Source organism: Paroedura picta, chromosome 7 (assembly GCF_049243985.1).
Source record: "Paroedura picta isolate Pp20150507F chromosome 7, Ppicta_v3.0, whole genome shotgun sequence".
Lineage (NCBI taxonomy): Eukaryota > Metazoa > Chordata > Lepidosauria > Squamata > Gekkonidae > Paroedura > Paroedura picta.
This window is the reverse complement of record NC_135375.1, coordinates 99,807,881-99,832,514: the sequence shown is the minus strand read 5'-3', so window position 1 is coordinate 99,832,514 and position 24,634 is coordinate 99,807,881. Positions and strand designations below refer to the sequence as shown.

Sequence of the window (24,634 nt, the reverse complement as noted above, 5' to 3'; positions counted from 1 at the left end):
ATCTTAGCAGCCAGCTCAAGATTGACTCAGCCTTCCATCCTTCCGAGGTCGGTAAAATGAGTACCCAGCTTGCTGGGGGGGTAAACGGTAATGACTGGGGAAGGCACTGGCAAACCACCCCGTATTGAGTCTGCCATGAAAACACTAGAGGGTGTCACCCCAAGGGTCAGACATGACTTGGTGCTTGCACAGGGGATACCTTTACCTTTTAATGTTTCAAAAGCAGTCTCTGGTCAAGGTAAGCATTTCCAGTGTCCAGTGTCATGTAGGAGCTAGCCTATATCCAAAGTATGCTGTATAGAACCATCTTTGTAATTCTTGTATTTGACGTATGCTGTTTTTATTTCATGCCTGACCATTGGAAAAAGCGGTAATGGCAAAGTGCATCTGCTCAGTGGAGGCATTGGTATGCATGTATGCACTTTTACTGAGGCTATGCAATAAGCCTTGGGGGTTTAACTTTAATAAATATTAGTACTTAATTTTAAAGACTGTGTTCTGCCCTACAGGGGCTTAAATTCATTTCCCTTATTGTGACCTTTTTGGGTTCTTGACTTTGATTCGGGCCAGGATGTTTTCTCCTTTTTGTTACTCCAAGGCCTCCATCTAATCAATACGTTAGACAGAAGCCAGAATGGCTCGATACTGGATACTCTCCTGTCTCCAACGTGGGTAGCCTAGTGCCATTTTCCACTGTCAAAACGTATCTGTCATTCACGTCGGGAGTTCTTCATTAGAAGGTCTTTTGCTTGTACACCTCAAAGCCAGCGTGGTGTGGTGGTGAAGAGCAGCAGCCTCTAATCTGAAGAGCCAGGATTGATTCCCTGCTCCTCCTCCACATGCAGCTAGCTGGATGACCTTGGGTCAGTCACAGCTCCCTCAGCCCCACTTACCTCATAGGGTGTCTGTTGTGGAGAGAAAAGGAAAGGAGTTTGCAAGCTGCTTCAGGATTCCTTTGGGCAGTGAAACGCTGGGTAACAACACACCAGCTCTTCTGGCTGTCCAGACAGGCTGGGTCTTGAACATTAGCTTGCAAGGATCCATGTGAAAACACATCACTGAGCCGCTGATCTACGTCGGTCAACCTCTGTATTTGTTAAGAGCTTTCTTAATAGAATATCAGATACCTTCCGTGGCTTTTCCACAGCCACCATTACCATTCTGTTAAAATGGGGCCTGGTCTCTAGATACTCTGACTAACATTGTGAGTGGAATTCTTTGTGTTGCTGGCTAGTAGCACTGTGGTTTCCTCCAGGCATGCGTATCCAAGACTGCAGTTCACTGGGATGAGATGACAGTGCGGTCTTCATTTTTCCTCTTCCACGTGTTATCTGGGTGAGCAGAAGATTGCCGTTCACTCAAGTAGGAGCCCACACAAAACCAGCAAAGGACATGCAAACCACTGCAGTGCTCCAAGCCAAACCAGCAGAGTAGTGGAGGGAGCATATGGGAAGTTCCAAAGGGAGGAGATGGGAAGTTCACCAACAAGTTCCAAACCTAACCCGAGCGACGGGAAGAAAGAGGGGAAGGAGAGAGGCCCACTTCCAGTTTGTTGTAAAGCGACTCACCTTCACATCCCAGAGGAATTATTTTCCCTTTCCAGAAAAAACAGCAAGGAGCTTGGGGTGGGGTGGGGGGAGAACTATGTTGAATATCCAAGCTGGTTCTGGATCGAGGCCTTCTAAAAAAGTGTTTGTAGTATTACACCTCTAGCACAATTATCTATCTTTCCTGCCCACTCCTCCTTCTGCACTGAAGATACAGGTGGAATTCAGACTTCCAGCTTGCCTCTAAGCAAGCCCAAAGGAGACGCAGCACTTCTATAGGATGAGAGAGTGGCTTTCTCTGCGGTAGAAGGAGGCAGAGAACAGTTTTTTGTACCATGCTTTTTACTACCCAAAGAAGTCTCAAAGCGGCTGACAATAGCCTTCCTCTCTCCACGCAGACACCCTGTGAGGTATGTGAGGCTGAGTGAGAACTGTGACTAGCCCAAGGTCAACCAGCAGACCTCATGTGTCTCAAAGCGGCTTACAATCGCCTTCCCTTCCTCTCCCCACCACAGGAACCCTGTGAGGTAGGTGGGGCTGAGAGAGCTCTGAGAGAACTGTGATTGGCCAAAGGTCACCCAGCTGGCTGCATTAAAGATCAAGATGTTGTTGCTTGTCCCCCCAGGGTGAGGCAGGAAGCCCACGAAAACCAGGAGCCAGCCATGAGGAATCCTGCAATCGATTTTTTTAAAGAAACTTACCTTTGTGGGAATAGCCACAGGAAGTTCTCAATATTTCCTTTTCAGCAGATATCCCTTTGGGTACATCTGAATGACGACAGCACAATCTTACATTCATCAACAGGTCCAAATAAGTGCGCAAGACAGGTCTGTAGATTCCTCAGTCCCAGAACGTTGCCACGGGGGAGGCGACTGCAACCCTCCAGAGGCTTTGGAGCAGAGTGACCGCAAAAAGTTCCAGGGAAGTTTAGGACGGGGACACTTCGTTGCACCGCCTGCCTCCGCAAACTACCGCAGAGAGTTCTTGTGAATGCACAACTCCAGCCCACGACTGGTGTGAAGGATCAATTCAGCCAGACTGTAGAACTGTGCCCAGTCAATGTGTAGCTTTTCACACACCCTGCTCCCTTTAACCTGCGTATTAAGAAAGGACAGGGGAACAAATTCCCAAGGGTTAGAACGCTTACAGTGCTGAACACGTGTCCCATTATAGCCCCTCTGCCAGAAACAAAAGGAACCCTAAACAAAAGTATGTCAAATGAAGCCAGAAATCCATGTTTCTTGTGAGAACAGCTTCCTTGGTGTAACACACCAAGACGTAGTGTTCTGTGACCCGCAGCAGAAAGACAGATGCCCCAGCGTTTGCTGGCAGGGGCTCATGGGAATTGTAGTCCATGGACATCTGGAGGGCCGCAGTTTGACTACCCCTGCTCTAGATAGTTGATGCCTTACTTGTACTCAGCCTGAAGCTTGTTTGTTGTGGCTAATGCAAGGCTACAAATTTTGGTGAAGGCTGTGAGAGAACAAAAGAAAACCAGAAGACATCTGTGCTTTCAGACGTATTGGACAAGTTTGCAATGCAGTCTGTATTACTTCAATGCCCTCAACATTTTTAATACACGGTCAATTAACGATACTCCTTTTTCTTCAGCGATAGAATAAGCAATTTGATTTTATAGCTCCTTTTATCCAGGAGAATCCCCATCCCAGTTTACATCTAATGTCGAAAAATAGTTAATTTGGGATTCCCCTTAGCATGGCATAATGCCATTGACTCCACCCTCCACAGCAGCCACTGTCTCCAGTCAAGCTGATGAAGAAAAGGAGGAATTGGTTTTTATACCCCGCTTTTCACTGCCTGAAGGAGTGAGTCTAAGTGACTTACAATCGCCTTCCCTTCCTCCCCTCACAATAGTCACCCTGTGAGGTAGATGGGGCTGAGAGAACTCTGACAGGACTGCTCAGTCAGATCAGCACTATCAGGCCTGTGACGAGCCCAAGGTCACCCAGCTGCCTGCATTTGGAGGAGCGGGGCTAACCAGATTAGAGGCCGCCACTCTTAACCTATATCATGCTGGCTCTTGTGATGTTGATTGCCTGGCGATCCACTGCAATAGCAGGAAGTCTCCAGATGCCTATCTGGAAGCTAGCAACCCTACATTAAATCCCTTTTGGTTGCTTCCATCCTTTTTCATCCAAGGTCACTCCCCGCACTGCTGACAACAACAATATCTGCGGAGCTTCTTTCTGCAGCATTCCAATAGGATGTGTACACATGCCCAATCGCTGTCACCCTAAGCAGAGTTATACCTAGTCCATTGTAGTTAGAAGGGTGTAATGGTCCTTAGGATGATGCTGTATGCTGGCTATGAGGTACTTTTGAGCCAGTTGTCCCTTAGGGCATCTTGCCCTGTCACTGTTTGCTCAGCAGATTTCAGAGCATTTGCGATTGTCAGGCACCAACATCTCATCATGAAGAAAGGTCAACCATACATTTGTAGCCCGTGGAGGGACAGGTCTTTTGAAGGTCACAGGTTCCATGAGAGAAAATAACCATCACCGAACAATGAAGTTTAGCTCCAGTGCCTGCACAGAACAAAGCCACCAAGGGCAAATCTGTTTGGGCCCTCCAGAACCCCTTTTTATCAAGAGAGCCAACTTGGTGTAATGGTTAGGAGTGCAGACTTCTAATCTGGCAAGGTGGGTTTGATTCTCCGCTCCCCCACATGCAGCCATCTGGGTGACCTTGGGCTCGCCACAGTACTGATAAAGCTGTTCTGACCGAGCAGTGATATCAGGGCTCTCTCAGCCCCACCTACCTCACAGGGTGTCTGTTGTGGGGAGAGGAAAGGGAAGGCAACTGGAAACTGCTTTGAGATTCCTTCGGGTAGAGGAAAGCAACATATAAGAACCATCTCTTCTTCTTCTTCAAATGCCCACTGGATATATTGTGAGGCAATCTACAGTCTGGCTCATTAATTCATTAATTCAAATTTATATGCCACCACTCCTGGGGTTACCAGCTTGTGGTGGCTTACAACATCCATATCAATGCAATAAAATACAATTCAAACTAATTAAAACATATAATAATAATAAAATAAATAATAAAACCCATTTATAATCGGCAGCAAACCACGTACCTCTGTAGTCCAGATGGTCTAATTTACTGTGGGGTGCGCTGCAATTTTGTGAGGGGCACCCAGAGATGTTCCTGGCCCTACCCAACCTCAACTATATACCTGGCGGAAGAGCTCCGCCTTGCAGGCGCTGCGGAAATGAGGCAGATCCATCAGGGCCCTGAGATCCTCTGGGAGCTCATTCTACCAGGTGGGGACCAGGACAGAAAAGGCAGGCCTCTCTCAGGCCAGGGACTACCAACCCCGTTAAATGTAATTAAATGTTTTAAATGGTTTAAATCAGGGGTAGTCAAACTGTGGCCCTCCAGATGTCCATGGACCACAATTCCCAGAAGCCCCTGCCAGCATTCACTGGCAGGGGCTTCTGGGAATTGTGGTCCATGGACATCTGGAGGGCCGCAGTTTGACTACCCCTGATTTAAATAGTCAATAATATTGATGCAATTTACTGTATATACCCGAGTATAAGCCTATGTTTTCAGCACATTTTTAAAATGCTGAAAAAGCCCCCCTAGGCTTATACTCAAGTGAGGGTCTCCACTTACCTGTTATTGTTGACACCATATCTTTGTGGTAAAATTAGGTGTCTCGGCTAAAATTCGGGCTGGCATACGCTCGAGTATCTACGGGAGTACTAATTTGGAGCCTACTGTATTTTGTATTATGTCAGAGCATGTATACTGGATTGTGTTGTGAGCTGCCCTGAGCCGAAAGGGAGGGCAGCACAAATAAAAAACGTTATAAATAAATAAATATTCTCTACACGCAAGAGCATACCCTGTTGTCTTTCTACCTTTATTTCCCGAGCTGCGATGTTCAGGCCCCTCAAAACAAATCAGAATCCTCTCCGGGCTGTAAGTCTCCAAAAATTCTTGGCAAGAAGAGCTGCTTTGATCACAGGGTGTCGGGGGGGGTGTCCTTAGATAGGGGCAAAGACAGGCGATTCCCGGAGGTCACTTGGAACAAGGGCTGATCACTGTTGGTGTCGGCGGATATACCAAAGCCACGTTCACGCGCTCGTTCCCATTCTTGGGGCAAATTATCTCGGTCACTCCCTCTGGCCTGGGCTGACTCAGCAATTCTCCTGGGAGAAAAGAAGTGAAAGGTTGGTGGGAATCGCAGAGACAGGGACAGCATCTTTAGGGTCATAAGACAGACCGTTTCTGCAAACAGGCTGTTACTCAAGTCTCCCCTTATGCATCAGGAGAGACCCAGCATCGTACAAAGTCTGTTGGCTGGCCTGGCGCATTTCTCATTTTACAAAACCCCAACAGCTAGCGGATTATGAGCCGCCCTTGACAAAAGCACACATCTGCCACACAGTCTCCCCCCCTCCCGCCTCCTACATCACTGCAGATGGGCTCTAGAGATCTTGACCATGATTAACATGTGCGCTCCCAGCATCTAATAAGGAAAAGGGCAGAGAACGCAAGTCTTAGCAATTACGATTCAGGGGCAGATGGGGCTGGAGATTTATCTCGGCGCCCTTTCAACAAAGGCCTGAATAAATGATTTGAACTGTGGCTGCCATTATCAGCACCGGCAAGAGCCGTCGAGATACGCTGCGGTATTTATTAACCTAAACCGGCCCCTTTCCCGGGTCATCTAATCCCATCCTCTCCAGTGGCGTGATGCTCTAAGCGTAGGCAGTGCTCCGTCAAAGCCCCCTACAAAAGACAAAAGTTCTCCTCTGCCTAGCCCGTTTTAGTTTCAGCCGAAACCCAGTCTGTAAATCCTTGCCCCAGGATCCTTGCAATAAATCTTGTTTGCGTGGGTGAATCAGAGGGAAGGGAAGGGCAGCAAATCCCATGCAATGAAACTCATTGGGTGACCGTTAGTTACTACCATACTGCTTCATCTTCCACCAGGGGCCTTCTTGAGGATAAAACTCCTCGAGATTGGGGTAGGAGGCTGGGTTAGGGGGAAAGGAGCATGTAACATTCCGTGAGGTACACGGAAGAAAAGCGGGATAAGTAATCTAATAAAATAAGACAACGGGACAGGACCCACAGTCATGGATTTAAACTATGTGTAGAACGGTACAGGCTAAATATCAGGGAGGGGATTTCATAGAGTAGTTCAGCGGTGGAATGGGCTGTCTACAGAGGTGGTGAGCTCCCCCTCACTGGCGGTCTTCAAGCAGTGGCGGGACAGATATCATGGATGCTTTAGGCTGATCCTGCACTGAGCAGGGGGTTGGACTAGATGGCTTGTATGGCCCCTTCTCACTCTATGGTTCTGTGATTCTAGATTTGGGTACATGCAGTTATACATGTACCAGTTTATAGTTTCAGTTAGGGAAGCAGGTTTTGCTAAAGGACCAAAGAGAAGAAGGAGTTTCTCTTAAGTAGGACCATGTCAATAAGCAACACTCTCCTGTGCGCTTTGGACGTTTGAAGCCGCTTCCCAATCATCACTCTTGAACGTATTCTACATTTGCAGCTGGTCCTTACACTCAGCTCACAAACCCCTGTGGTCCAAATTGCTGCTCTGCGATGGCTCTTTCACCGTTTTGTATTCTTTGCAATGTGTCGAAGCCAGCTATTGAAGCGGAGGGCCAGTCAGAATAGAACCAGAATGGGGCTAGCAACAGGGTGCTGCTCTTGCATCCAGTTTGGCGGTTTCCCAGAGGCATATGTCTTGCCACGCTTGGAACCAGGATCCTGGCTTAGATGGATCTGTGAAGTGTTTTGGCCAGGTTTGTTTCACATTCTTACACAGTCCATATCATTCTTCTATAGCAGTGGTCCCCAACCCCCGGTCCAGGGACCGGTGCCGGTCCGTGGCTCAGTCAGTACTGGGCCGCGGCTCCTCCTCGTCCTCCTCCCTGGCTGCTGCTCATCTTTGATGCTCTCCGGTGGCCGCCATAGCTGAGGCTCCCCCTCGGCATGGCACTGCGCAGCTGCTGCTGGCAAGAGCCCCCCAGTGGACGGCGGGAAGTCAGGGGCGCCAGCGGGAAAGCAAGTGGAGCAGGGCTCAGGCGGTGGCAGCAACGTCCCTCGGCAAAAGACTACCCCCTCGAGCCTCAGTAAAATTGTCAAGCGTTGACCGGTCCCCGGTGATAAAAAGGTTCTATAGCAGGGGTAGCAGGGGTAGTCAACCTGTGGTTCTCCAGATGTTCATGGACTACAATTCCCACGAGCCCCTGCCAGCTAATGCTGGCAGGGGCTCGTGGGAATTGTAGTCCATGAACATCTGGAGGGCCACAGGTTGACTACCCCTGTTCTATAGAAAGGGTAACGAGTTACCAGCATTTATTGCTGAGGTCAGGGCTCGACTATTTATTCCCCAATGCTCTTGGCCAAGCCCCCTGCCTACTTGCATTTATGGGGCTGCTGTCAGATCTTCGATCCGTTTCTGATATACATCCCAGTTTGTTCACCTGGCTCGTTGGGTTGTTCGTCAAGCGAAGTGGGTTAATAGGAGTTAAGAAGCTGGTTTTAATTGAACTTTAGATTTCCCCCCCCCCCCTCAGATGCATTTGTATCTTGTGTTCTTTTTACTGTTGTACGCTGCCCCAAGACCAATTTTGGAGAGGGGCAGCTTAGAAATCTCAAAATAAACAAATCAATAAAAAATGAATAAATAAACGTTAGGGTGTTGCTGTAGTCGTTTGAAATATGAATTCCGACTTCCACAACATTTGCACTTCTTTTCAACTTTGTGCCCTTTGTGGACATCCAAAGCACGTCATCATTTATGGAGGAAGGACAAAGTTGACAAACAGATACACAAGGAGGACAAAGCGCAGTGTGATATTCCTCCCAGCCTCTCTATTCACAGCCTTCCACCCAGTTACTCTCCATCCTTCGATAAGGCTGTGCGTGCCACATTCCTCCCGCTATGAGAGAACATCAGCTCCCTCAAGCAGAAAATGCTTAAGGCGCAGAAACGATCCCCTCGCAAAAGGGGTCAATAAAAATTGAAAAAGAGGAATAGGAGAGAAGCCCACCTTTTGGATCAACTGCAAACAGCCACTTTCCATTATCATTAAAAATTGACACTCAGGGACGCAGTTCTCCCGGAGCGGCTACCCTCTCTCACCTCATGCAGTACAGAGCCTCAGGCTTCTCAGGGCTTACTCATTCCACACGCAGTTCACATTTTTTTTCCAGCCAGCTACTACTTTGAGATGCATCTGCGCATTATGAGGCTGAGCCCAATGCTACTAATGCATAGGTTGTTCCTCTGCTTGGGTCACAGCAGAAGCATGAACTCCTTGGTCAACCATCCGAGGATTATCTTCAGTTAAGTGCTTTACTACTACTACTACTACTACTACTACTACTACTACTACTACTACTACTACTACTATCACTACTCACAAACTCATTTGGTTGCAGCCTTACTAGATGGGACTCATGGGACATCCAGTCTGTGACAGTGTGGAAGAATTTATGGTAAATAAGGTAACTGTACTATATAAATAGTCTCTCCCCAGCTTGTTGCTGTCTAGAATTAAGCTGTGTTACATCAATGATCTACAAAGTGGTACCTGTGGGTGGCATGCTCCCATTTGTTTCTTCCCACAACCACCTGTCCAGGAAGTACCACAGTAGGCATCGCCTGTGCCTCTGCAGGAAGCACCCAAATAGAAATAGCTACCCCCCCCCCCATCACAAGGGAGGATACTTGGCTCAAAACTTCCCAACTTTTCATAATTGCCTCCCATGGCGGCCAGTTTTAGTGGTGCCCACCCAATCTCTCTCAACATTTCAAAAGCGTCCACAGTCACATCAAGCGGCAGCATGGTGGAGTGGTTAAGACTGGCAGCGGTTTTTCACTTACGTTCTGTACTAACTGAATTAGAACAAAATAAAAATAAAATAATTTTTTTTAAAAAATCTTCAGCAAGTTTTGGGCATTATCCCACAACTTCCTGGGTAAAGTTGAACTATTGCCTTTAGAAAGAAGTGCGAAAGAGCAAATGTAAAGATTTTAAAAGATGAGGAATCCACAACACTCCCTTGTTTACGCCCCCTACCTCATGAAAAATAGTAAATTACTGCTTTGTTCCCTGAGGCAATAGTTAGTTCTATGCAAGAGCCTATTTTGGGATTCCCCCCCCCCCTTGGAACCTTAGTTCTGTCCCACTTTGGAAGGATCACACAACCATAGCCCCAAAGTGGTGTACTTGAAGCCCATGCAACTGTTAGCAGATTGCAGTCACAGCCTGGGCACTGAACCCCATGGAGAAATCTAACAGGTAGTGGGAATGACTTCAGCCACAATCACAGGCTGTCCTAAACGGACCTCTCGCAAATAATACTGCACACACAGCTGAGGAAGAAAATGCAACAAACCATTTTGCAAGACTGCACCCCAATTCCATGACCGTTTCCGCACTAGCAATACCATTCGGATTTGCATTTATTATTATTATTATTTTATTTATATCCCGCCTCCCCCCGAAGGCTCGAGGCGGCTCACATAAAACCCCTCCCTTAAAGGACCGAGTTTTCTGTGCATTTCTGCATTAAAATCTGCCTCTCCAGGAGAAGTCCTGAATTGCACTCTGACTTACCGCGTGTTTTGGAAATCCCCAGTTACAGCAATTTCAGCTGTTAAAGCAGAATCTAATTTGGGGCTGCCCAATGCGGAAATGTGTGTATTTGGGCTTTTCCCCACACCCGCCATTTTGAGTTGTTTGTGCGCACCCCTTTTCTCGCCATCCTCTCCCCTTCCTCCCAAACAATCTGTCTTTTTTCTTTTGTGATTGTTTTACAACGCTCTTTCTACATATATAAAAAGTAGTTTTGTACAGCAGCATTATAGCATGATAATCTAGGGTTGTTGTTTTTTTAAATTACATTCAGTACGCTTGGGAGGGAAGGGGGGAGGTGATCAAGGGCACAGATACCCTCAGGGCAGAATCAAACCTGCCACTTGCCGGAGTAGTCCATGCCAAGTGTGGCCCTCTGTGGCTCAGAGGTAAAGCCTTTGCTTTTCATGCAGAAGTCCTGGGCTCAATCCCCAGCACCTCCAGTTAAAAGGTCCAGGCAGGAGGTGATGGGAAAGACCTTGACCTGAGACCCTAGAGAGCCCCTGCCGGTCTGAGCAGACCAGCCTTTTTCAATCTTTTGACCATGGAGGAACCCCTGAAATATTTTTCAGGCTTTGAGATCCCCGGAAGTGGTGACCTGCGCCTTCAGAGAAGTGGGCACGGAAGTAAAATGCGGGAGCCAGCCGATCAACTGATGGATCATTTACCGTTTCCATTGTGGAGAAAGAGACTAGGCCTGTAGTGTTACAGGGGGAGTAGGCTCCAGGGACGTCTAGTGATGTCAGCGGCCATCCGAACCTCTAGGAAAGGCCGCCTAACCCCAGGGGAGCTCTTGCGGAACCGGTTGGGAATCCCTGAAGTAGACAATAACTTTAATAACTCAAGGTGATTGTAAGCCGCTTTGAGACTCCTTTGGGTAGAGAAAAGCAGCATATAAGAACCAACTCTTCATCTTCTTCTTCCTCCCCCAAAGTCACTTTTCTCTCTTGTTGATTTTTCAGTCAACAGTAGAGCCTGTGAGGGCTGCTTTGGAGGATTGGAATCAGGCCAGGTCAGTGAACTTTTGGCTCCTCCTCCTAATAACACCGGAAAGAAGGGGGAGAGGAGAAATCCGCTGCTCTGTCGCTTTTACTCGACAGTTAGACCTTTTCTAACCTGTCTGTGTTTGGACAGCACATTCCTTCAGAGGCACGCAACGCGCACAATAGAACACCCCGCCCCCACCCCAGCCGCAAAGAGAGAAAGAGAGTAGAAAGAAGACTTTCCCGGGAAACATTTTTGCTGTAAAACAACCCAAAGGCGCTAACTGAAACCAGAGAAATGAAGCTGCAGAGTCGCTTTTTAGCCACCGTGTGCCGCTGGAGGAGCCTCCAGGCAAGATTAGGGACTTAGCTCTGAACAGCAAGCTGGAAAAGTGTTTTAGGTTGGATGCTGGCCCCTTGGCCCAGATCACAAATGCGTATTCAGCACTTGCGGACTGTAGCACGAAAAGAGGACTTGGGAGCACGAACATGAGCCAGAAATAGATCTTCTGTAGCACTGGAGATGCAGTTCCAGTGCCGGTTACTGCACTTTATGCAAGAAGGGGAGGAACTGCAATTCTGGCAGAGAGCTCATCTCCTTCACGTCCTGGTCAGAACGTCTGCTGTGAGATCTTTCCACATAGGCACAAGTCTATCAGCCTTTATTTTCCATTATTTTTGAGTGGAAAACTAGGGGTTACAAGATGCACCGCTGATGCAGGGGTGGCCAAACTGTAGCTGCTGGCAGGGGCTCATGGGAATTGTAGTCCATGGACATCTGGAGAGCCACAGTTTGGCCACCGCTAAGTGTAGTACCTGATGTGTGGAGGCCAGGAAAGGGAAATTGCAGGGGCTGCCATAGGAATGCCGGCCTCCAGGTGGGACCTGGGGATTACACAGAATTACTCGCCCTCTACAGGCTCTACCTCCAAAGTCTCCAGGTTTTCCCCAACCTGGAGCTGGCAACCCTAGGCATCTGCCATCATCGTAATCTGTCTTCTACATGTACTTTTTGAACAAAACAAACGTCTCCCTCTCCACAGAACTTGCAGCTAAAGTGTAGGAGTGTACAGGATGAAAATTTCCCACCAGATCCAAGCTTATATATAGTGATATATAAGCTTGGATCTGGTGGGAAATTTTCATCCACAGAAGGGGGATTGATTTCCACTGAATTCCTGCCTTTCTGCTGTTCCTGGAGACCCTTCCCATCGCCCCAGAGCAGCATTTCCAGGGGAACCTGGGCATGCAGCAGTGTGTGTGTGTGTGTGTGTGTGTGTGTGTGTGTGTGTGTGTGTGTGTGTGGAACATAAGGAGGTTCTACACTGTAGGGAGATGTTCTTTCCATCAGCAAAATTTCTGTAGAATCCAAACCATAGGCCTGATACCACTATCTGATCCAAACCTACTGCAGGGATTGTGGGCCAGGAGACAGACTCACTTGGAGCAACCCCTTCCCACTCATAATGTTTCGGGTTGCAGCTACTGCTTCAGGGGGCACGTCTGGAGTAATCCTGCTTTCCCAACAAACACAGGGTTAAGTGGATAAACTAACATGTGCAAATAACTATTATTTGGAAAGCCACAGGGTGGACTTCCTGGAATCGCCTGGCTCCAGAACTGCCAGCCGAGTGTGCATTATACAACCGCATTTGTGATTTTGGAAGAATGGCAGGACCTAATGCTGACCATTGAGCCAATCCATTAGGAACTTTCAATTCAGTCGCTTCTGCTCTATAGGAGATTGTGCGTGGGAAGGAGTAATGCGGCAATGAATTATGGGATGTATAAAATCAATGGAGAGGGAGGGATTTATGAATGGCCTGAAAGTCTACATAACCCAGGAAGCTCTTTAGGGTACCCAGAGTGAAAAATGGAACAACAGCTTGTGTAAATTTACTTGCCATCAGAATATACACCATCTGAAAAAGGACTGGCTCAATCTACTGTTCCTATAGCAAAGTTACGTCTATGGCTGCTCTATAGTGCAGTGTTTCGAGCCATTACTGGGGGTGAGGGCTGTGACTGACAACCACGTCAGGGATGGTGGTAGCATCTAAAACGTTTCTAAAGAACACAAATAGATTGAGGGTCACCAACGATAACTGAGCTGGCAGAAGGGCATTGGACATGATTTTTATGCCAATAAAGGTACTCTGAATCTGAATCTGACATGATTTATTCTCAAGTCTTGATTTGATAGGATTTCATAGCCAATAGACTTAACTGGGACTTCTCCTCCCTGGAAAAGGAAGTTGCCCTATAAATCAGGGAGCAGCACAGAAACCAAATACATATACAGCTCTCGTTAAGGAATATTGGGTCATAAATAAGGCCTCCTGTGCCGTGAGGCCATCAGGAGAAGCCTGACTGCAGATGTCAATTCTCTTGTGAAGCAAAATCAGCCAGGTGAGGGAAGGGAGCAGGGTCTCCCAAGCGGTGACTCCAGCTCTGTCAAAGTCCCCATCCCAGAGAAGCTCATCATTGCTCTCCCTTGCTTGCTCGTTGGAGACAATATAAAACAGCCCTGTTTCAAGCAAGCTTTTAAATGTGCTCAAGAGCACATTTTAAGCTGCGATGCTTGAATCGTTTTCATTATACATTCTTTTTAATGAATATTGTTGAAGGCACAAAGGTTTTATGGGTAAAATTAAACTTGTTATGGAAGCGGGCCTTGACCTCAAAATCTGCTTCTTTGAGAAACTGCTATGAAAGCAATACTGTTCTGAACCTCATTTTGCACTGCTGAATAAGGGGGCTCGGGAATTCACTGCTGCCCTGTCAACACCCCCCCCCCCCGGCATGCATCTTTCCTCAGCGCAGTCTCATTCTGCTTGTGACAGTTTTGAAAGGCAGATGGATTTTCTGTAAACCCCAGATGATGGTTCGATTGCACACGAATCTTTCATGCTGTTTCAAGGAAGGTGGTTTCAGCCCGATTAGTACCTGGAGGGCAGACTATGGGGCTCTGGGGAAGCTAAAGAATGGGATGCCAAGCCGAAAGTAGAGGAAGAGCAAGGGATAGTGCAAAGTAATGCACCTTGGCAGTCCATGAGTGGCTGTTAGCCACAAGGTATAGATGGAACACATTATGTTCCAGTGATGCTCTGTATTCATGGTGCTTGGGGGGGGGCAACTAGAGAAGGATTTCTGCAGTTCTGGTCCTGCTGGTGGACCACCTGATGGCACCTGGGTTTGGGCCACTGGACTGGATGGGCCAGCTTCACAGAGAAGGCATAAATTAAAACTCACTTCCTTCACAAGGAAATCTAGTATTTTAGCATAAATCTAGTTGAGAACCCAGCTCCCCGACCTCCAATTATTTGTGGAAAGATTTTTGGGTTGTGAAATAGTCACCGGCTCTTTGAGAAATAGGCCCCACAGTAGACTAAGTGGCTACATCTTTTCCCCTTCTAACTGCCTAAAGTAGAATGGAAAACAAGATGTCACAAAGCTCGAAATCCTCTAGAGACGTTCTGCTAGCTAAGTAACGAAATGTGACAAGGCATTTTTTCTTTATCGTCCAAGTTAGAGGCTGTTCTCACAATATAATCCCTGCCATTCAGTTCTGCTGTATGAAGGAGGAAGAGAGAAACGCTTGCTATTAAGCTGCCCCAAGCCAGCAAAAGATGTTATACTGAGCTGTGAAATGTTAATGCTTGCACCTATTTAAATTTTCATAGATGCATTTCTTGGGAAGATCACACCTTGGTCAGAGGTAGCATGTCATGGACCATGAGCCAAGTGTCGCAGCTGAGCCAAGAATCGCAGAGGAGTTCTGAGGAAGAGGTGGCCAGCAGACCTGGCCCAAACCTACAGCCAGTGGCAAAGGCACTGCAGAAGGACACCGTCTCTGAGGGGCCAGATACTGATCCTCAATGAGGTAGCAGCCCTGAGTTGGCAACAGAGAGTCATCTACTAGTCAGCTTGCCTCCCCTGTCACCAGAACTTCAGAAACATCATAGGAGGAAGAAGAGAAGGGAATTTCAAGACAGAGGGTACAGTGCCTGCCTAGTATCATGACACTGGCTCAGCACCAAGAGTGAGGATGAGTGTTTGCAGGAGCAGGGCTGAAGGAGCTGGCTGGTGCATAGTGCAAGGCTTAAAAGCAGCAGAGAGAGGAGTGGCTGCATAGAAGCAATTTGTCTGGTAGTCACTGAACTTGCAGCCTGTATTCTGGACTGATTTCCTCATCCCTAGCCTTGGCCTATACTCTACCTTGATCTTGGATTCCCTTTTGGACTTGAGGCATTGAGTGTTGTCTAACCTGGGCCTGAACCTTGGAACTGTATTTTCATGAACTTTGACTACCTCTGCTGTGTGTCAGCAATCAAGACACGGCATTTCACTTTAGCTTGGGGGAACAGATGGGAAATGAATACTCTTTGCTCTTAGTCACGCTGGCTACTATTAGATACAAGACAAGAGGCAGGATGTGTTTTCACACTCTTCCCAAAACACCTTTTTTGTTGGTGTGGTAACCCACAAAACCAGATTTACTTGGTATGGTGACTCACCAGGGCTGGCCTGAGTGTTTTGGGCACCCTAAGCAAACAGTGACCTTGACACTCATCTGGTTAAGCCTTCCATTTTTACAGTGGCTAAATGGATGTTTATGAGAAACCAGCAAACATCGCACCAAGGGTGCGGCTGGCTGCAGTAGTATGAACCCCAAGCAAGTGGCTTTCAGATATACACAGCCTTTGGATGCGGAGTTTACATTCCAGTTTGGGACCACCTTCTCCATTACCCCTTCTAATCCCCCTAAGAGTCTAAGAAGCTCATTCCAGTATCCATCAGGATTAACACATAATATGCAGCAATGGGGGGGGGGGGGAGAAGGCCAACTAATGGATGACATGGAAGATACTGTTTCCAAGGTCAGGTCTTGGTTTCCAGAATACGAAAGAGAGCAAGGGAAAGAGCAGAGGCAGCCATTACGCATAACCTTCTTCCAGAGACTCCGGGACCCATTTTTAGGCCCCAAGTCTGACCCAGAAGTTGCAAACCCCTGATCTGAGAAGCCTAACAGGGTTGCATCTATAAGAAAAATGCTGGCAGGTAAAATCCTGGTATCCACACTATACCTTTCCCCAGTCCAGAGCTGCCCCAGAATCATAGAATCATAGATTTGGAAGGGACCTCATGTATCATCCTGAGGATATATCACAGATTCCTCCACAAACACTCAAGAGGTTTCATATCATCAGTTCTGTGGCAGAGAAGGCAATATGGAAAGGGTTCCCTGAAGTGTAAAACAAAACCAAAACCACTGCACTAATCTACAGTCTGCAATAAATTGCAGGACTCTGGGCTGTTGGCCACACAAAATTTATGCTGGGGGGGGGGAGAGGAAGCAATGTTCCAAGGAAGCAGAACAGAGCAATTCTGCCTTAATTGGGTTTTTAAAAATGAATTTAGATAAAGAGCCAAACTGGATTTGTACGGCACTTGGTTTTAAACGTTTCATTGGGTTGGCTATTCGATTCATGTTTCTTAGGAGAATCCAGCGCAGCAAATCTTTAGGGACCGGCTTCAGATAAAGCCAGGGATTTCTGTTAATGATATTAAGAACTCTGAAGAAGCAGCAAAAAAACCCCCCTGTGATCCTGAATGCATACTCTCCCTGATTACTCAAAAATGTGTTGGAAACAGGATTCCCCTCGCCCCCTCCACAACCCCTGCCAGCTGCCTGAAAGAAGGGCTGGTGCTTAAGGTAGGTGCATTCACCCTACTTTCCCTTCCAGTAAACACGATAAGCAGATTTTGGAATCGTTTCAATGCAAGTGTTGACCAGAAGTGATGGTGCAGCAAGACTAATGAGTGTTCCCATTGTGGGAAGAAGCCAACATTCTGGCCAAACCACTCCCTGCTCTCTCAGAATGATTATCTGTCTCTTGCTATACCCTTTCCCATAATGGCATCTATTGTCTATGGAGGCAAAGCTGCACTGTGTGGGGCATCAGGGTCAGGCCTGCAGACAAGACAGATGCTCAACTGCTTTGTAAATCGGGAGTTTCCCGGTCCTTCTCCCCTCTCTGCGCTTGCTGCTGGCTTGACTCGTTCCCACCTCCGATGCTCTGACTATGGAATTGCAGCTTACAATGTTATTATGGAGGAGAAACTGGGAGATTTGGTTACCATAGCAGAGTTTGTCAATCTCAGAAATGCAGTATTTTGTGCAGTAAACGAAACAGCCAAGAAGCACACTGCAAAATATTTATTCAAGCAGATCGGATTAACATTCAGGCTGAAGTTGAAAGGAGAGAGAGAGAAGCCTCGTCTAAAGAATACTATGACTGTCACAAGTAACCAGATAATACAGGGGGCCTTTTCGCACGGGGATCTTTGTTGCAAATTGTTTGCGGAATGAAAAATCGCCATTTAAAATAGTGGAATTCGTCGTTATGCATACCTGCCTTTGTAGTGGAATCAGTTGCGTTTTTTAGCGTTTCCCACAGGCTTCCGGTCTCGGCAGAAATCGCGAGAAAGGAAGCGCTATTGCCAAGCTCGTCCCGCCCCTGGCCGTCAAGCAGCCAATGGGCATGTAGAGATTAGGCCTAGGGGCGTTGGCAAACCACGCTCTCTGAGGCTGCACCTCTGCATCTAACCTAGACCAATCAGGATACTACAGCACAGCAATTACCTCATATGTTAAAGGGATTACTTGAAGCCTATCAATTTGCTCCACGCTACCTCGCAGGATTACTTGAAGCCTATCAGTTTGCTCCACGCTACCTTGCGGGATTATTTGAAATGATTTACGTGTATGTATAAATAAAGGATTCCCCTCTGTTCGAGAGGTCTTTCGCAGGAAATCCTTCTCCGTGTCATTCTTCCTCATTGCTTCCCGACAAGTGGTGACCCCGACGTGATTCCAGACCCTGTGCTCACTGCGACCAGAAAAAGAGTCTTCGTGCACGATCAGCTACGGCTCCCTGGTGAGTATGGGGGAATCATTGTCTAAGGAACAGGTAAAGCATGCTGACGAATTGCAACAGGCAGTGAGACAGTGCACAGGAGAGGCGATTTCGGTGAAGGACCTCCGGGAACTGATACAAGAAGTATCTTGCCAGTGCCCGTGGTACCCTTTAGCGGGGACCAGAAGACTAGGAGACTGGGAAAAAATAGGGAGGGAGTTAAAGGCAGAGCCCCATGCTCCCATGCTGATCTTATTGACATGGCAGAAAATACACAAAGCGCTGGAAGTCATGAACCCAGAAGCTGGAAATCTGCTATTGAAAGATATTGCCCCTTTGCCCCTTCCCTATCCCACTCTCTTACCAGTGGCCGTTACACCGACCACTCCCAAACCTCTCGCCTCGCAGCCATTAAGGACTGGGGGCCACTCCCAGATCGCTAACGCGATTCGAGCTGCCCGTCAGGCCGGTCAGCTCGATCTCTCTGAGGACTGGGAGGGAGAAACGCCAGCGTTCTTTCCTTTAACGAGGGGGGAACCACGTGGGGAAGAGGAAAACAGGCAGATCCCGTTAACGTGGGAAGCCATTCCCTATTCAATTCTGCGTGAGTTGAAGAAGGCTATAAAGGAAAATGGTTTACAATCCTCTTATTTTCAAGGAATGATAGAGGGGATCACTAATGTTAGGCAGAAAGTCTCTGAATTCTTTCTTGATTTCATCAAGCACCTTACAGAGGCACAGATTAATAATCAGGAAGCCCAAGCTGAATTGCTCAAGAAATTAGCTAAAGAAAACTGTATTTCAGAAAATAGATGCATTATTCAGGGTCTGGGCTGTGATCCAGATATGGCAAGCATGATAAAATCTTGCTGGGATTTTGGCATAGGTGACTACCAAGCTTCTTTTGACTCAGGGTAAAGCCCTCGGGAATATTGTTCATTCTCCAGATGCTTGCAACGATCTTTATCAGGAATCACTAATACTTAGTAACTGACCTTATTAAAATTTCTGTTCCTCTTACAAAGTATGCATTTTCTCTAGTTTTTCAGCTTTCTTCTCTTCTACAACGTGCTTTGGAAAGATTTTGTAGAACAGGTTTTTTCCATCTCTCTACAGATTTATATGGTCTTGTTCTTATAAGCAAGCATTTTTAGAAGCGATATGCATTAAACCACAATCTGCATTAGTATTTTAGGGTACTTGCTCGAGCACCCTCACCTTCTGAGGTTAGATGGGTGGCAGCCTGAGAAAGGATCTTCTCAGTTGTTTTCAATTGGCTTATAAAATGTATCAAATAATGTTTTCATGGTTTTGATGATTAGCCACCTACAGAAATTTTAAAATTTAAAATTTGGCTGTAATTGATAGAGCCTCCAGCTGCAGTAGCAGGAGTGCTGTTGAGCGATTTGGAATCAGGCTCTCTTTTTCCAGTTCCTATGCTAGGAGCTTAGTTAGAAACTTATCTTGCTTTCTTACCTATCACTCACTAATCTACACAACTAAAAGGTTTTCCGTAGCACAGGAATGATCCTTTGTTTACAGCCCAGGAAGAACTTTAGCTTTTGTTTCCTCACCCCCGCTTCAAGGAAGAAGGGGGGGGGGGATGGAGTTCGGTCTTAAAATTTTTGGTCAGTAGTTAGGGAGTATGCTCACTGAAACGCTGCTATGCCTCAATAGAGCTTTATCAGTCAGAGCTGTCTAGCTGCGTAATATTTATAAGTCAGGGTAATGCCTGGCTGTGATGGAGATAGAATTTTTTATATAAGACAAAATCCTTTTGTCTTTATTTTATGTTTTGCTACCTTTTGGGTAAAAACAAGGCACAGAACCTCTTTGGGGAATGTGTCCACAGTTTTTTATTACATCAATTTTTAATGTGTAATTAGCAGTTAGAATATTTTCTTTTGGTCAATTTTTTTGGGTTGTCTATTTAAAGGAGAACCTACAATTTTGTTTTTGACTCAGGCTACCTGATTTATATCAGACAGGCCTAATCTTTCACAGGTCAACTGTTTGTTTGGTCAGGGGAATGTGTGGAGATTAGCTCTCTCTTGGAGCTCCAGCCATTCCAGCCCTCAACAGATGAGATGACTCATGGAGTCCTTTCTGTTCTTTGAATTTGATTGGTCACATGTTTGAGCGCTTTGAAAGCTGTAAGCCTCCAGGTTTCCTTCCAAATGAGTATTTGCTTTACATTGTTTCTAACGTTTTCAGTTGTCATTTTCTTTGAAAAGGGTTATTACTGATGTCCCAGTAGATGGCCTAACGGTGTTTACCGATGGATCTCCCTCACCAGGAGTCTTAACCTGGCAACAACCAGATGGTATATGGTACAGTAAGTTTACAGGTCCGGAGATAATCAGCCACCGGTTGGAACTGGCAGCAGCAGTGTTGGCCCTGGTCTTTCTGAGTCTCAACTATTTAATTTAATTTAAATTCTGATAGTTTGTATCTCTGTAATCTTTTATCTGTAATTGAATATTCATATTTGTCTCCAGTATGTGATGAACAACTATTAAGTGTGTTTTTAGCTGTACAAAAATCACTGTAGCAGTGAACAGCTCCAATGTATGTAGCTCATGTGAAAAGCCTTTTCCTGGTTTTCTCACTGAAGGAAATGCTTGAGCTGATTCTCTTGTTTCATTTGTTGTTCAGTCTCCAATTGAGAGTCATGCCTTGCATCATCAAAATGCAAAGGCATTAGCCAAGGAATTCCACCTTCCTTTGGCAGAAGTACAAGCTATTGTGCGCCAATGTCCACTATGCGCTAATCAGGCCTCCTATCCAACTACTGGGGTGAACCCCCGTGGATTTGGAGCTAACCAAGTTTGGCAGATGGGTGTCACTCTTTTTCCACCCTTTTCCCCTTGGAAGCATCTCCATGTAGTCATTGATACCTACTCTGGGTACATCTTTGCTACCATGCAAAAAGGAGAAAAAGAAAAACATTTCCATGCACATTTACTCCGAGCATTTTCAGTCATGGGTGTTCTAGGCACCCTAAAAACAGAGAATGTGCCTTCATATTGCTCCACAGCTTTTGCTCAGTTTTGCACGCAATGGAACATCAAACATGTCTTTGGAATTCCCTATAATTCCACGGGTCAAGCTATTGTAGAGCGTGCCAATGGGACCCTGAAACGCATGCTCGACAAACTAAAACAAAAAGGGGGAATTGGGATTTCCCTTTTAGACAAGGAATCCCTGCTTTCAAGTACTTTGTTTACTCTAAATCATCTTAATCTTATTTCTTTTAATTCTCAATTTTTAGCTAGGACTCAGCATCATTTCCAGACCGACGTCCCTCTTCCTCGGGCCCAGGATCAATACCGTCGTTTACCAGACCCGAGGTGGTACGGGCCAGTCCCATTGATTACCTGGGGCTGGGGCTACGCAGCAGTTGCCCTTCCCTCTGGGTGGGTTCCTGCTTGTTGTGTCCGCCCTGCACTTAATGGTTGGCATCAGGGGTTAAGCAACCCAATTCCTCAGTTCAACCTGCAGCTGCAGGAGATGGAGCCCGTGGTCAAGAGAAAACGGGGAGGGAAGACATCCAAACCCCCCAGTGACTTGGGGTGCAATAAAGGGTCTGTCTGATCAAGCCGAGCAGCAACTCAAGGACCAAGGACTTCCAGAAACTCTGGAAAACTTTCTTGCTGCTGTTATAACAGCCTTACATTTTAATTCTGTTGTTATTTGGTTATGTTGTATGTGTGGGTTTTTACCAAGTGGGGTTGCCACTCCACATTATATGTCTGCGCCTAATCACTGGGTCCGCCATGCTGCTTATATGTTTCAATTTCATGGGAAAAATGTGTCTTTAATCTATGAATCCCGTCTGTCGGTAGCTTCTATGTCATTTATCCCCACTCCCTTTAATTCACCTGAGATGGTGCTGGCTGAAATACAAAATGTAGACAAATCAAAGTTATTTGCAGGGAACTTTTCACAAGTTAAGCGCTTTCAACAATTTCGATATCAGCGCACAATGCCAGGTCTCTGTTTTTGTTGTCATGCAAAAAACTTGGCATTTCATAATCGGACACCCAAAAATCACAGTGATAAAATATGGGTAATGTGTTGCCAATCCCATGAAACTTTTCAGCGCCGAAACATGTATCGGGCTTATCATTGCCTTAAAACAAAAAAGGGGGAGATGTAGAGATTAGGCCTAGGGGCGTTGGCAAACCACGCTCTCTGAGGCTGCACCTCTGCATCTAACCTAGACCAATCAGGATACTACAGCACAGCAATTACCTCATATGTTAAAGGGATTACTTGAAGCCTATCAATTTGCTCCACGCTACCTCGCAGGATTACTTGAAGCCTATCAGTTTGCTCCACGCTACCTTGCGGGATTATTTGAAATGATTTACGTGTATGTATAAATAAAGGATTCCCCTCTGTTCGAGAGGTCTTTCGCAGGAAATCCTTCTCCGTGTCATTCTTCCTCATTGCTTCCCGACATGGGCAGCCGTTAGCATGCTCCCAAACAGCCCCTTTCCCTTTAAGAAAGGTTTTTTAAAAAAAAAACAGACCCATAGCAACGAATCTAGGTAGATTCGTTGCAACGGAGAGACCCATCCAGCTGCCTAATGTGAGCTGTCGTTTGATTGTATGATCGTTGGCATGCTGCCTCGAGTGATAAAAAAAAAATCCCCCCCCCTCTCACGGGCCCGATTTTCGGCTGAATTAATGTGTAAAAAATAAAGGGACTTTATTTCAGCAAACGGGCTTTTATGTGGTTTGTGCTTAGTGACTAAAGGTGAAGGACTGAAGCCAGGGAAGCCTCTAAACAGAAAGAGGCTTGCTGGTGCGTTTATCCCCGCTCGCTCGGAGAAAAAAAAATGGCGATCGCTTCGCCGGAAGTTTGGAGGACAGCCTCAGGAGGAGGGACTTTGAAGAACCCGCAACAATGGTAACGCACAGGTCTTTAGCGCTAGTGTTGCAGATTGGTTGCAGGAGTGTATCGCTATCCGGAGGGTGAATCCACTTTTCTGGATTCCCCTGAAAGCGCTACAACGAAGCGCTTTTTGCTGATTGGTTTCAGGAGTGTTGCAGATTGTCTGCGACGTCGTGCGTTAAGGCAAATTAGTAGCGTTTTCAATTAGCAACCATTGTGCTATTTTGAAGCCGTGCGAAATGGCCCAGGGTGTCAGGTATGTAGAAGTATGAGGAGAAGGAGAGTTTTTATACCCTGCCTGAAGGCATCTCAAAGCGGCTTGCAATCGCCTTCCCTTCCCCTCTCCACAGCTGACGCCCTGTGAAGTAGGTGAGGCTAAGAGAGCTCTGAGAGAACAGCTATGTTAGAACAGCTCTAACAGAAGAAGAAGAGTTGGTTCTTATATGCTGCTTTTCTCTACCTGAAGGAGTTTCAAGGCGGCTTACAGTCGCCTTCCCATTCCTCTCCCCACAAGAGACACCCTGTGAGGTGGGTGAGGCTGAGAGAGCCCTGATATCACTGCCCGGTCAGAACAGCTTTATCAGTGCTGTGGCGAACCCAAGGTCATCCAGCTGGCTGCATGTAGGGGAGCGGGGAATCGAACCCCGCTTGCCAGATTAGAAGTCCATGCTCCTAACCACTACACCAAACTGGCTCTCTCACAGGACTGTGACTAGCCAATGGTCACCCAAGTGGTTGCATGTTGAATAGTGGGGAATCAAATCTGGCTCTCCAGATTAGAGGCCACTGCTCTTCTCCACTACACCAAGTTGAGAGCATTGTTGCTAGAGCAGAGATCCGTAGAGACATGTAACTCCACGAAGAGCCATGTGGAGCACAGGGGAGAACAAAGCACACGGAGAGGGAGAGAGGAGGGGTCACGGGGCAGCTCCCAGGTTAAGACATAGAGAGGCATCCCATTCAAGGAAAAAGTGGAAGAGCTGGTTTTTTATAACCCGCTTTTCTCTACCTAAAGGAGTCCCAAAGCGGCTTACAACCCACCTTCCTTTCCTCTTCCCACAACAGACAACAGAGAGCTCTTGAGACAACTGTGAGAACAGCCCGAAAAAAAACTGGGACTGTTCCAAGGTCACCCGCCTGGCTGCATGTGGAATTGTGGGGAATCAAACCTGGTTCTCCCAGATTAGAATCCTCCACTCTTAACCACTGTACCACGCTGGCGATAAGATGCAGGAGGTAACAGTAATACACACTTAGAGTGGTGGAGCTCCCTCCAATGTCCGGTCATGCGGCGGCTCTCACTTTCCCAGGAGAGAGAGCTACTACTTGGTACAGGCATTCATCGTATTGCATACGGACACCCTACAATGGATGACCTACAATAACAAGAGACCCCAATGTCTGATATGCAGCATACCCATGCCGCTTAGTGTAAACCCCTGCTCACACCCCTCTAACTGCGGCCACAAAACCTGACAGGACTATACCCAAGACTTTATCGTAAAGGAAGATCAAGAAAACTGCAGATTCCATATCTGCAGACTGTTTGCAGCTTTTCAATTCTGCCGATGGCGGCCCAGAGGCCCAGGGCACAAACAGGCGAAGGCATTTCAAGGCCGTCTCGCTGCTGAAGCTAAAGCTC

The 24,634-nt window shown here is 46.8% G+C and overlaps 1 protein-coding gene across 3 annotated transcripts in view; it reads right to left on the bottom strand.

The window, feature by feature from the left end:
- Positions 1-24,634, bottom strand: part of MFHAS1 (multifunctional ROCO family signaling regulator 1) — a 59,779-nt gene that overhangs the window by 4,427 nt on the left and 30,718 nt on the right. Inside the window, exons 2-3 of one of the 3 annotated variants that reach the window (XM_077345667.1) lie at positions 5,425-5,731; positions 2,249-2,641 (exon numbers count right to left, since the gene is read on the bottom strand). In XM_077345667.1, the coding sequence (XP_077201782.1) occupies positions 5,601-5,731 (131 nt within the window). In that variant the 3' untranslated portion in view covers positions 2,249-2,641; positions 5,425-5,600. The remainder of the gene's footprint in view (positions 1-2,248; positions 2,642-5,424; positions 5,732-24,634) is intronic. The other 2 variants (XM_077345666.1, XM_077345668.1) reach the window with 2 other exon arrangements.